Source organism: Myotis yumanensis, unplaced genomic scaffold, assembly GCF_028538775.1.
Source record: "Myotis yumanensis isolate MYYU_CA2020_CCGP unplaced genomic scaffold, mMyoYum1.0.hap1 SCAF_14, whole genome shotgun sequence".
Classification (NCBI taxonomy): domain Eukaryota; kingdom Metazoa; phylum Chordata; class Mammalia; order Chiroptera; family Vespertilionidae; genus Myotis; species Myotis yumanensis.
Window position 1 is genome coordinate 4,747,620 of NW_027223765.1, and position 13,669 is coordinate 4,761,288.

A 13,669-nucleotide genomic window follows, 5' to 3' on the forward strand; every position below is an offset into this window, starting at 1 on the left:
CTCCTCTCATCTCAAGAGTCCCACAGTTTAGATGCTTGGCTTCTGTCCTTGGGGTTAAGTCTAACTTTTCATAAGAAAGAATCAACTAAGAAACTCGACCCAGCCCACCAATGTGGCTCAGTGGTTGAGCATTGACCTATGAACGAGGAGGTCATGGTTCCATTCTGGGTCAGGTTTCTGGCTCGATCCCCAGTAGGGGGCGTGTAGGAGGCAGCCAACCAATGAGTCTCTCTCATCAGTGCTTCTATCTCTCTTTCTCCCTTCTTCTCTCTAAAAAATCAAGAAATCCCACCCAGTTTTGAGTCTTGTTCCAGCCTGAATAACCTTCTTTAAATTATTTGCTGCCATAAAACTCTTTCTCACAACACTGAAATCCCAATGTTCTTTAACATAAACAAATAAAATATATTCATAAAATATGACAGCATAATCTAAATAGCTTATCTCCCTTTTCTTAGAAAATACTGTCCTATCCTTGTTCTTAGCAAACTGACCAGAGAGAGAAAAAGAGCACGAAGAAACACGGTACAGAATACGCACCTCCCACTTGATAGCCATTTCCTTGGGCTGAGAGGCTTGAACCCTTATGTTTTGTGGATTCTTGTCTGGAGCTGAAAAATGACAAGCATTAAAATTTTTTTCCCCATTGTATGGCCTATAGACAAATCATCATATTGTTCCCCCGTAAATAAATATATTAAATAACTGATATACTTATTGATTCCTATCAAGCTCAGTCCCTAAAAAGGTTTAAGATAGCATTATTGAGATATAATTGACATATAACATTGTGTAAGTTTAAGGTGGGCAATGTAATGAGTTGAAGATATACGTCTATATTCAAATATGGACATACATTTTATGCGTATCTATACATATCAAAGTCTAAGCGACTGAACGACCGGTCGCTATGACACACACTGACCACCAGGGGACAGACGCTCAACACACAAGACTGGGCTCCCTCCTGTCTGGATCAGGCCTGCGGGGATCGGGCCGAAACCGGCTCTCCGACATCCCCTGAGGGGTCCCAGATTGCGAGAGGGTGCAGGCCAGGCCGAGGGACCCCACCGGTGTACCAATCCTTGTAGTGGGCCTCTCGTATGCATATACTACAAGATGATTACCACAATCATTTTAGTTAGCTCATCCATTACCTCCCATGAGGCCGCTTGAAAATATGTATTTTATGTAAAGGAGTGAAGTCCTGTTCCTGAAGTCATACTTATTCCCTGGAGAGCAGCAGATGGTTTGCTTCCATGTGCCTTAATTTTAAAAGTGCTCTTCCAATTTGGCTCAGTGGATGGAGCACCGGCGGGCGGACTGAAGGGTCCCAGGTTCGATTCTGGTGAAGGGCACATACCTCAGTTGCAGGCTTGATTCTTGGCCCTGGTTGGGGCACATGCGGGAGGCAACCAATGTGTCTCTCTCACTTCGATGTTTCTCTCTGTCTCTTTCCCTCCTTCCCTTCCACTCTCTCTAAAACTCAATGGAAAAATACTCTCTGGTGAGGATTAACAAAAAACAAACAAACAAAGTGGAGCCCCCGACTTGCTCTCCATACACTGAAATCCAGCTTGAGCTCACTGGGCATGTGCTTGTACCACGATGTTCCACTATCAGAAGTCACTCAGAGGAACGCTGGCTCACATCCCTGCCCGCCGGCTCCTGCTCTGTGGCCGACGTTTACATCCTTCTGAACGAGACAGTGTGATCGGAGCGTCTGGTGAGTGGTTAATTTACAGGACTTCTCTGGCTCTGTCTTGGGAAAAACCTGAAGTCTAAAAGCCTGGACCACTCTCGCACTTCTTTGCAGAGGCGGCCAAACGGGGCCCGACTGAGATGCTGGATGGAAACCCGTGCGCAGACCCACCTGCGGGAGGCGTTTCGTGGTGCTCGCTCGGCCTGCTGGGGCGGCTCCTGCCCACCTCGTTGGCGGCGATGACTCTGAACTGGTACCTCACGTAGGGCGCCAGAGGCAGCAGCACCGTGGTCTCCTCCCCGGGGACGGCCGCCAGCGTCTCCCACCGGCCCGGCTCCTCCCTGCTGCCCTCAAACTCCACGACATACCCTGGGGAAACAGCACAGGAGCGTGTGTGGGTGAGAGGCAGACTCACATCTAAAAAAAGGTTTTACAGGAGATCCCGCCAGCCGTGTCAGGCGTGGCTTTGAGACGCGCTCTGTCGGGAGGGTAAGTAGCAGGGGTCCCAGGCCGCCAGTACCACTGATGTTGCTATTATGGCTGTCCCCGGCGTCCCACGTCAGCCGCACGCTCCTGTTCTGTCGTTCCGACAAGCGAAGGTTCTCAGGGGGATCCGGAACATCTGGTTGAAAACAAAAGGTAAAGGTGAGGAGAGAGCAGGTGGCCTGGCTTGCCGACCCCTCACCAGGCACCTGGCCAGCCTCCCTCCTCCCTGGGCCGCGTCCCCTCCGGGTCCCTGTCACAGGCAGTGTCCTCATGCTGCCCCCTGTGGGAAGATCCTCCCGAGATCCCCCAGGGCTGAGGCCTGTGCCTGATCACCCCCCAGCACCCCTTACAGCATCACCTGCCCCCCACTGCGCCTTGGCAAGGGTATGCGCAGAGGGAAAGGAATGAAGCATCAAGTCTTTCAGGCAGAGGTTCTCAACCTGTGGGTCGCGACCCCTTTGGGGGTCGAAAAACCCTTTCACAGGGGTCGCCTAAGACCATCGGAAAACACATATGTAATTACATATTGTTTTTGTGATTAATCACTATGCTTTAATTATGTTCAATTTGTAACAATGAAATTGGGGGTCACCACAACATGAGGAACTGTATTAAAGGGTCGTGGCATTAGGAAGGTTGAGAACCACTGCTTTAAGGGAAGATGAGGAGAAAGTATTTGAAACTGGGCTGCTACTTAATTGGAAAAAACCTAACAACGTAAGTGCAGGGGCCTAGGTAATCATTGGCTGAATGTCATCTAATGGAGGGGTTCCCACAGCGAGCCGCTCACCGATCACGGTCACGCGAGTCTCGTTGGCAGTGCTGTCGAGAGCTGTGTGAGCCGAGCAGGTGTAGACGCCTTGGTCCTCCATGGTGAGGTTGGAGATGGTCAGGTGGGCTCCGTCAATCAGTATCCTGCAGGGGACAGGGAGCACAGGGTGAGGAAGAAAAGAGCAGGAATGACAAACACAATACTTTCAAAAATATGTTTTCCTGCCCGGCCGGCGTGGCTCAGTGGTTGAGTGTCGACCCATGAACCAGGAGGTCACGGTTTGATTCCCTGTCAGGGCACATGCCCGGGTTTCGGGCTCGATCCCCAGTAGGAGGCGTGCAGGAGGCAGCTGATCGATGATTCTCTCCCAGCATTGGTGTTTCTATCTCTCTCTCCCTCTCCCTTCCTCTCTTTCTAAAATCAATAAAAACATATTTTAAAAATGTATTCCCCAATGAACACCATTCGAGCACGTGTAAAAACCAAAGCCAACGTCACGCAATGCAAACGTGGTCAGAGAGCCGCGCCGTCGGAAACTGGATGTAAAAAGCATCGCTCAGGCACACGCAGATCCGCCAGCACAAAGGGAGCAATTTTATTTTGTTTTGTTTTGTGTTGTGTTTAGTGACCAAGCCCAGCCACACAGGACGGCTCCATGTGGCCCTGTGCCGGTGGGTGTGCCTGAGAGTCCGTGTCTCACACCTGCCACGCGCCTGAGTAACTCTCACGGGGTGTATGTTAGGGAACTCCACGCAGAATCAGCCGGGCCGCTTCTTCCAAAGGAGCTGCTGTGGCTGCCCCGGACCACGCGCCCCACGTCCCCATGGACTCAGATAATCTCTGTTTCTGACCCATTTCAGTTTCCATTTCCCCACCCTCCACCCCTGAGCCGGCTGCACCCTGGAGTCTGACAGCAGCTAAACTGTGGGATTCATCCGACCAGCAGGGGGCAGACCAGCCCTTCTTTTCCTACATCTTCCTTCCATAGCTTCTATCATTCCTCCCACTTTTGCCACTTTGTAATCAGATCACTATATGAAAAACAGTTAAGATGAATTACAGCTTTTACCAGATCTAGGTACTGTTAACATAAGTATTCAAGTATTTTCTTAAAAAGTAAAGTCTCATGACATTTGAAATATGTTCACAGCAGTTTGCTCAGTTAGTTGATATAAATGTCGTCCTGTGGGAAGAGAAACTTCTCTGAGGGGTTTATATGTTCTCTGTTTTTCTTTAATATGTTTTTCTTATTTATTTATGTTTTTAGAGAGACAGAGGAAGGGAGATGGAGAGAGAGAAACATCAATGAGAGAGAAACACTGGTGAGAGAGAAACATCAATCAATTGCCTCCTGCACGCCCCGAGCATGTGCCCTGACCGGGAAATTGAACCGTGTCCTCCTGGTTCATAGGTCGACGCTCAACCACTGAGCCACGCCAGTTGGACGCGTCTGCATTTTTTCTGTCCCTCTGTACCCAGGATGGAAGCACACACGTGCACTCCCCTAGCCTCCCCGGCAGGACTGGAATAAACACTCAAAAATGATTCAAGCCTGTCTCTGCTGAATTGGCTCAACCAGTGACAGGCAGCTGGACCCACTGGCCGTCCGATTACCGATCCAGTGTTGACCTTTCACACCTGCTCCTGCCGCCCGCACTCGCCCACCTGCCGTCCTCGGTGCCGTTGGTCTCGAAGGCGGCGCCCCCTTTGCTCCAGGTCAACCTCAGACTCGGCTTCAGGTGCGGGTCACACTCGCTCTCGCAGTGCAGCTCCAGTGTGTGCGACCGGGGGACGCGGGGGTCCCTGGGCGAGACCTGGAGCTTCGTGGCATCTGTGGCACCGAACGAACATGGGGGTTAGGACTGCAGGGCACCCCCGTTCCCCGGGCCTGCAGCTCCACCAGCCACTGCTGCCGGCGGGACGGCGGGTCCCCCTGCAGAGCCTGTCACTGGTACCCCAGCATCACAGCGCAGTGCTGACTGCTTCCATCCCGGCCTGGGCAACGGCGGTTCACACGGGAGGGGTGATCAATAGCTTAGCGATTTCCCTGCGTCCGGGCTCAGCGAGCAAGGAGTGCGAGCAAACAAAGGCCTCCATGTTTTTTGTTTTTTGTTTTTTTTAAAAAAACGACTCAATTTCTTGCCCTGGCCGGTGTTGCTTACATCCCATTTCACTTGGGAAAATGGCGACCTATGGGACCCACGTTAAGAATTCACGCCCGGCGGAAACAGAACAGACTCACTGCGGATGTCCAGACTGGCCGTGACTGCGGTTTTCCCCTGCGCGTTCTCCACCCAGCAGGAGTAGGCGCCCGCGTCCTCCACGGTGGCCTCGCGGATCTGCAGAGTCCCGTTGGCATGGACGTGGTACCGTGGGCCTTCGAGAGGCCTGGCTGAGTCCACCTTCTGCCTGTGGACAGAGGGTGTGGGTCAGCGTGGCTGTGCACCCCGGGCACCAGCGGAGGTCATGTGAGCTTTCCCTTTGGCAGGAGCCTCGCTGGCCTCACGCAGTGTTCCCTGGGCTCACATGTCCCCCCATGGGTGACTGACTGTCCTGTCTGCCCCAACAATGGTGCCCAGGGGAGCTCGGGTCTGGGCCTCATGCTTCTGCTGTATTTTTTAAGATATGTTTTCACTGATTTTTAGAGAGAGAGTGAGGGATAAGGAGAGAGAAACATCAATGATGAGAGAGAATCATTGATCAGCTGCCTCCTGCATGCCCCACAGTGAGGGTCCAGCCTGCAACCCAGGCATGTGCCCTGACCAGCAATCAAACTGAGACCTCCAGGTTCATAGGTCAATGGTCAACCACTGAAACACACCTGCAGGGGCCCCTGTATTCCTCTGCTGGTCATACTGCCCTGCAGCTGTCCTTGGTGCTGAATAAATGTTCTCTGATGGTGAACCCAGAGGGCTGGTCCATGCTCCGGGGGAGGGTGGCAATTAGGGCACTTCCCTGTCTCCCCTGGGGCCTGGATGGGAGGCTGGGAATCAAGAGACCATGACCTCCACAAGCCCTGCTGTGCTGGGGGCCACTGGTCAGTGGAGACGTCACAGGCCCGGGGTCCTTCCTGTCCTGTAGGCCTGGGTTCTGTCTATCCTGACACCCGAGTCATTTCCCTCATTCACCATCATCCAGGCACACCCTGCCCCAGCCTGCACACTTCCCAGCAGCAGGCTGTGGGCTGAAATTTCCCAGGACACATCGCTGCCCCCACCGGATTGCAAGGGCTGGGGCCTGGGTCAGGCCAGGGAAGCAGGGCCTCCCAGGCAAAATGGAAGAGGTACCCCAAATCTCAGTGTTCAAGATCAGTAATGTGTTAATGGAGTAGTTTTAAATATCAAAAACAACACACTAAACATCCACAAGGAACAACATCCCCGAATTTTAGGTAAAGACAGGCTCTGACCCAGACCGGCTGGCCCTGCTCCGCCCACTCTGGTCTCAGCCCCGAGCACGTCGGGAGTGATGTGGGAACCCCTGAAACACCGCGTGTGGCCAGTGAGGCAACACGCATGTCGGTCCATGTAACAACATGGCTGGACTCATGACACCGGCAACAGAGTGACGTTAAATGCACACCCACGTTGGAGAGGTTGTCAGCAGGGTTAGAATGAATGCAGGCTCCATCACTATCTAGACGTGGTCTCACACAGCAGTAATTCAGGACACAGAACCTTAGAGGCACCCGGCGTGGGACACACTCTAAGTTTGTTTTCATAATCACCCCGATTCTTTGCTTTCCCCCAATCTCCCCGAATGAGCAAACCCACGGGGCTGGCCCATGCTCCCGGGGAGGGTGGCAATTAGGGCGCTTCCCCGTCTCCCCTGGGGCCTGGGTACAGGTGGCAATGCGGAAACAGGGCGCCTGTCATGTGACGGAGGAGGAAACGAAGACAGACCCACGGCTGACCTTCTCTCAGGGACTCGGGACGCGGTCACCTACCAGGACACCATGGCCTGGGGCGAGGCGAAGAACTCGCAGCGCAGGAAGGCGCTGGACCCCGCCACGGCGGCGTAGCTCTCCTCATCCTCAGTTTCTATCAGTGGACGGACATCTGTTCGGAAACCACGTCAACAGTTTGAAACGTGCATATAAGAAATGGCATGTGCAGACGTGGCGAGTGTAAACTGAGCTGCTATGAGCACAGGGGTGCACACGTGCGTCTGAATCACTGTTTCGGGTTTCTTAGGGCATATCCCCAACAGTGGGCTCGCTGGGTCCAATGGCCGTTGCTTGTTGCTTTTTAATTCGTTGAGGAAACTCCACACTGTTTTCCACAGCGGCTGCACCAGCCTGCATTCCCACCAGCTGCGTACTAGGGTTCCCTTTTCTCCACATCCTCGCCAGCACTGGCTGTTTGTTGATTTATTGAGGGTAGCCACTCTGGCAGGTGTGAGGTGGTACCTCATTGCCGTTCAAATTTGGGGGGACATAGGAGACACCTGTAATACTCTCAACAATAATGATAAGTTTTAAAAATAAAGAAACAGCATGTGCAAACTAAATGCTCTTTATTCAGCCAGAGAATATTATGAGAATGGAACAGAGCAGAATATTACAGTCCCTGTTCTTGAGTTAGAAGCTACCCAAAATCAACACACTTGTGCAACTATAACTTTAGTAGAAAGTCTGACGCCCACATGTCAGACGGAAGGGCTCTGCCTGTTTTATGCGTGAAGGGTTCAACGAGCTGGTGCGTGTGGCTTTGACGGTCATTTCCTGGACCACGGCTGGGGGAAGGGCCTTCTTGTGGGCGGGGGGCGCTCACCGACCACGTCGACGTTGGCGTTGGCCAGGATGGTGCCGTGCGCGTTGGAGGCCTCGCACTGGTACACGGCCGTGTGGTTGGGCTGCAGGTCCGTGAAGCTGACCTCCCCGGGGGAGACAACGTCACCGGCAAATGGATTTTCTGCAGGAGATTAGAGTGTCAGTGTGAGAAACATGGGATCTAAAACATTCATGCTCCGTCCATCATGGGTGTCACACAGCATTTATATTTTAAGAGCCGTTGAGGGTGAGTGATTGTCCACTGCATCTGATTCTTTAGACTTCCCCAATGTCAGCTGTGAGTTTTGTTCCCAGACCCCTCCGCCGTTTGGTATTTATTGCCAAGACGGCGACTGCCTCAGGCTCCTCGCCTCTCCACAGCCACACCCGAGGGTGACATGCCCGGTTTCCCTTTAGCAGGCCCGTCCGGCTATGACCTGGACGTCACTTCTCTTATAAATTCAGGTCCTGATCCTGCCCAACGTAATGCCCACGTTCACCACCTGGCACCAACCCTCCAACACTGGCCCTGTCCCCACACCTTCCCTCTGTCTCCCTTCCTGCCCTCTTTGCTTTTCTTTAAAATATGATTTTTATTGATTCCAGAGAGGAAGGAAGAGGAAGAGGGAGAGAGAGAGAGAGAGAGAGAGAGAAAGAGAGACATCAATGGTGAGAGAGAATCATTGATGGGCTGCCTCCTACAGGCCTCCTACTGGCGATCGAGCCCACACCCAGGCAAGTACCCTGACCGGGAATCAAAAAGCAACCTCCTGGTTCATAGGTCAATGCTCAACCACTGAGCCACGCTGGTGGGCGTGGCCATCTGTGCATGGCCTTCCGTGGCTTTTCATGGCCTTCCGCCCCCATCACAGCTGGTTGCCACTTACCCTCTATGGGGATGCCATTGACTCGCCACCGGATGACGGGCTCGGGCTCGCCCTCTGCCTCGCACAGCAGGATGCCGCTGCTCCCCGTGCTATACACGCCACTCTGGGGTTTCTTCGTCCAGCGAGGGGGCTCTGGGAACAAAGGCACGGGCTCCTCAGAGATTTATTCACATCAGAGGGTCCACCAACGTCAAGGCCCTCACTTCCATGCACACCGCACACCACACACCAGCAGGTGGCAGACACAGCAGGGTTTCAGGGATGTTTGCCGAGTGTTCTGTAAGGTCAGGGTGCGTGTGTGCGCCTGTATGCACATGTGCTTGTGTATTCACATCTGTGCATGCATGTGTGCGTGTGTATGCATACGTGCTTGTGTTCATGTGTGTGCACATGTGTGTGCACATGCTTATGAGTGCATGCACGTGTGGGTGCGCATGTGTGTGTTCTCATTTGGACTGTTAGCATGGATAAGAAATTCAACCTACTAAAACCAGGTATCTGTAATTGCTATTTCGGTATTTTGCTGGACACATCCATCTCAACAGCAGAGCATGGAGGAGAGGCAGATGGCGCTCTGTGGTGCTGGCTGCAGCTTAGCTTCCAGGAGCGGTGAGGAGATGAACGTTGCCGATAGTAAGCAATAGAATGTTCCGCCCTTCGTTTCAGTGTCTCTGAATGAATGGCTTTGCAGCACTTCATATCCATACCTGTCCCTGCCCGTTCATCTAGGAAAGCCCTTGGCAGCATTCATTCCTAGAGAGCCTTTTGTAAGAGGGAGGGAAGCCTATCAGCAGTGTTTAGCTTTTGCCCTTGAAACAATGAGAAAAAGAAACACTTCAATTATTTGCATGTCCCTGTGCCGAAGGCTCCGGGTGGTAATCCTAAGTGGAGGCTCAGGGCGGAAGCGGGCGTGTTTCTTTAGTGCAAACAAGACTGTGGTGCTTGTCAACTTAAGCACATCACCATGTCAGGAGCAAATCAAAGATTTCGATGGAAGTGTGGATGGTTCGGATAATCTAGTTTCAGAGAAAATTGCACCGTTCCTGCCGGCCGTCATTCCCTTCGAGTGTCGCTGGGTTATCTCCCGCAAACGACTGAATTTCCATTTTAGTCAAAACGGGAAAGTCTTCAAAGTACATGGCTATGTACAATGAAAAAACGCGTAACCATCGTTTTAAAGCAAAGGAGGGAAAAGGTGATTAGATGGAAAGAAAACGCCAATAGATTTACGAGGAAAACCAAAAACATACAAGTTAACCCTGGCAAGTTCAAGGAAGAGAAGGGCTTCGGTGTCTGTCGCACCAGGGGTGGACGCAACTCTTACCCCCAAGTTAAACATCCGTGTTCATGATCTATAACCTGTGAATATTTAGTTTAAAATGCAATCTTCACCTTACACACTGCACATCCCTCACTGAGGAGCAGGGGCTTGTTCCTGTGTGTGTGTGTGTGTGTGTGTGTGTGTTTGCGCATGTTTTATGGTATTTTTATTGTCTCCTCGTAAACCACATTAAAATGAACGACTTGAGTTAAAGCTCCATGAACGTGAGAATTAGCACATTTCCCACAGAAAGCTCTCAGAGCCCGTCACCGCGAAGGAGACTCGGGGTGTAATGTCCAGCGTGGTGACCGTGATTAGCAACACGGGGCGGTGTGTTTGAAAGCTGCCGAGAGAGAAGATCTCGAAGGTTCTCATCACAAGAAAAATCCTGTAACTGTGGATGGATCTGGAGGTCATTGGGGTCACCGGGGTGATCAGAGCACAATGTCTACAAACATCAGTCACGACGTCGTACACTTGCAATGAATTCATGTCAATCATCTCTCCAAACATGTCAATCATATCTCATAGCAACATTAAGGAGATTTGGTCACGATGACATTTCCCTACATCTTCACCCGTAATAAAGTCAGGATTTCTATTTCTCTTCTCATTGATTCTTTGGTGTCTGCCTGGATGTCGGATGAAGGGGCTGAGGTGGCACCGTGTCCAACCCTCTCACCTGGGGACGGAGGCTGAGCTATGAGAAGTCCCCTCCCTGAGCGCGTCCCCAGGAAACAAGCCCCACTTCCTGGCCCTGCCCGTCCTGGGACCTGCGAACCCACCACCGTGTGAGCAGCATTGAGGCCAAAGCAAACGCTGTGGGTTTTCTAATTCATTCTGACTCTACCCTTTGGACCATGGAGGAGCCGAGCCCATTACTTCACCCACGTCCCCTCCTCTTCCAAACCCGAGGTCCCGTCTGTCAGCTGCCTCGGAGGTTCTGCATATTCACTGGGAATCATGGCTAACCTTGACCCTAGCCTTTCCTCGCAGCTCTCTGTAGGAAACTGCTTGGACCTTCTTTTTACGCTTCTTACCCCGTCTCTCCTGGAGAAGTGAGCTGGGCCTGAAGCAGGCAGGCAGGCCTGGCCATGCCGTGAGAGAGACCTAGTTGGTCCGGCTCAGAATCCTCTCGGGCCACACTGTCCTGCCCGCAGCCCAGACCGAGACCCGCCCACTGGGGTCCTGGGGGAGCCCCGAGACCGTGTCCCTAATGGCCCAGGTTACTCTTCCTGTGTCTCCCTGTCTGGGCACAGTGAGGAAAAAAAACACAGGGCAAGCAAATCTGAGTTGAACTGAAACGATGGACCCCAAAGATTCCCGTGAAAAAGGCAGAAGATGGGGGCAGTCCTGGGGCGGGGTGAGGTTCACTACTTCCTGTTGCCCAGGGTCTCCCTTGTATGTGTGGTTCGCTAAGGAACCTACGGTGAGTCTGAGGGCGTCAGCGACAGGGCAGGTGGAGGTGAGGCCGGGGGCCCGCAGGGATGTTTTCCAAAATTAGACCCTGCAACTCTATTCTTGAAAGGCAAGATCTGGTTGAAAAGAGTTTTTTAAAAAGGCTCAAGCGAGAGAAACGTTAAGATGGAAAATTCTGGGAGAAATCCATCGTTGAATCCCATTCTTTCATCCTAAGATATAACATGACACATGTCGAAACGTTACTCATGTTGTCATAATCGTAAATTTAAAAATACGATGACCAATGGACCTGATGCTGCTGGAAACTGAGGTGCAGATGTTGAGCACTGAGGCTCTAATAATGGAATAGAACAACGGCCGTGGATAGAATAAGCTGCAAAACCCCCTTCTCAGGAGCACTGGCTCCCTCCGCTGAGACTTCCCTTCCGGGCCACTCATCAGTTTGGCTCAAATAAACTCATAAAAATTCTCTACAGGTTTGGACGCTTCTTACGTTGACATAATGAACAGGATATATATATTAGAGACTATAACAATACGTGTGTATATACTCATACGCCTACATGTGTTCCCTTGCGTACGTGATACGTCTCCTTTACTACATGTGCAATATTTACGTGGTGGAACCTGGAAGGAATCGTTTTGCCAAGTCAGCTTCCCGGCTGCTTTCGCTTCTGCTGATCACAGGGCGTGACTATGCAGCTTGCCCCCCTCTTCAGACTGTTGTGGTTCAGTCACAGACTGTGCCTGTGTCCGGGAGTGAAGGACTCTCACATGGGGGGTGGGGGGAACCCCACACAAGGCCTGCTTTCACTCAGGCACAAGGGGGCTTTCAGATGGACTCGAATTTCAAAGTTCACGGCCGCCCTCCCCTCCCCATGTGGCCCATGTGGTTAATTTGAGTTTCTACGCCAAAGACGAAAGCAGGGGGAGCAGGAGGCAGGCGAAGGCAGAGGAAAGTTGAATGAAAGCGAAGCGCGCGGGCCCGCCCATGAGCCCAGTGAGGGTTGTATTTATGCGGCTTCCACACTGAAACGGGGGAAGGGATCCGGGAGGTCCCTGCCTTCTCCCTGGTCCGTCAATTCGTGAAGGGCAACCGCAGAAACACAGCAGAGGCAGTGTGTGGTGTCTCATTAAGGGGAGAGGATTAAGTGTCCCCAATAAAAACATGATTTGCATCTCAATAGTGCTCCTGGCTGGTTTATGAATGGGGGGACAGTCTGTGCAGGAAACCTGTATTCCTTTGCAGTCCTCCAGGCCACAGGGCGAAGGGGATAATTTATTCTACATCCTTGACTTCCCTTTCTATTTTTTTTTTTTTTTTTTTTGCAACCCTTGCAATTCTTTTGAAAGCTTGCCTTCCAGTCGGGAAACCGCAGCCAGATTGCTAAGATGTGCAGCTCCCGCAGCCAAGCCCGCCATCTGGAGGGGTTTGCAAGAGTCAGCAGCTCCGGGTCCAGCAGCAGCTATGGGCCAGGCAGGGTCCCGGGGCTGGTGCGGGGGCCGAGGCGGGGGTCCCAGAAAATAGCCCTGCTGCCCGGCACCGCCAAGCCATATAGAAACACCCAGGAGGACTACGACCACAGGTAACAGACACCTCTCACACGCCTCCTCTCTGGATGGTCCAAGTCCCAGGCTGCAGCCTGCGTCCTGGTGTGTGCACAGCAATGGCTTCTCCTGTCTGGTTCTGCGGGAACAAGAACATTATGTTCCCAGCCCTGGGTCCAGGTCCTCCTCACCCAGCGAGTCACCTGTGGGAGAGGCCTGGGGAACAGAGGTTCCCCCCAAACAGCAGCCTGGCTAAGCCGTGGGGCTAACACCTGTGTGGGGGGCAAACTTGTGTCTCCTTCCTTTTCCGCAGTAACTGGAATGGGGGTTGGCGGGGGGGGCCTGGACCTAGGGGCTCCTTGAGCAAACTGAAGCTGGAAAGGTAAACTTATTGGAACATAAATGGAAGCCCTAGAAAGCCAACCCCTGAATGCAGCCCTGAAGGGGACAGTTCCCCTCATCATGAGGCCCACACAGTGCGACACAGTGAAAACCCGGGAATCATCCCCCGGGCTCGGTCAGCACAGTCCACTGCCCACGAACAGGGGACCTCAGTGTGGTCCCGCCCAGGGAGAAAGCCTGCGTCAATCAATTCCCAGGTGACGGGGAGCCTCCCCTCCCCCAGCAGGCACAGCCCCGGTGTCTACATCTGGGGCGCCCTTTTTAAATGATGGCCTCACTGCCCAATGACTTCTATCCCACCACACACAACAGCCACCCCGCTGCTGACCAAAAGGCTTGGGTTTCCAGAGAGAGAACC

The 13,669-nt window shown here is 52.6% G+C and overlaps 1 protein-coding gene across 8 annotated transcripts in view; it reads right to left on the reverse strand.

Moving 5' to 3' along the window:
* The window catches only part of CHL1 (cell adhesion molecule L1 like), a 48,361-nt gene that overhangs the window by 13,167 nt on the left and 21,525 nt on the right, over positions 1–13,669 (reverse strand). For 5 of the 8 annotated variants that reach the window (XM_070391451.1, XM_070391456.1, XM_070391450.1 and 2 more), the window contains 10 exons: positions 12,959–13,048; positions 8,619–8,750; positions 7,733–7,873; positions 6,907–7,018; positions 5,203–5,369; positions 4,626–4,791; positions 2,979–3,103; positions 2,223–2,324; positions 1,874–2,071; positions 541–611 (listed from right to left, as the gene is read on the reverse strand). In XM_070391451.1, coding sequence (XP_070247552.1) covers positions 541–611; positions 1,874–2,071; positions 2,223–2,324; positions 2,979–3,103; positions 4,626–4,791; positions 5,203–5,369; positions 6,907–7,018; positions 7,733–7,873; positions 8,619–8,750; positions 12,959–13,048 — 1,304 coding nt within the window. The remainder of the gene's footprint in view (positions 1–540; positions 612–1,873; positions 2,072–2,222; positions 2,325–2,978; positions 3,104–4,625; positions 4,792–5,202; positions 5,370–6,906; positions 7,019–7,732; positions 7,874–8,618; positions 8,751–12,958; positions 13,049–13,669) is intronic. The other 3 variants (XM_070391453.1, XM_070391457.1, XM_070391452.1) reach the window with 1 other exon arrangement.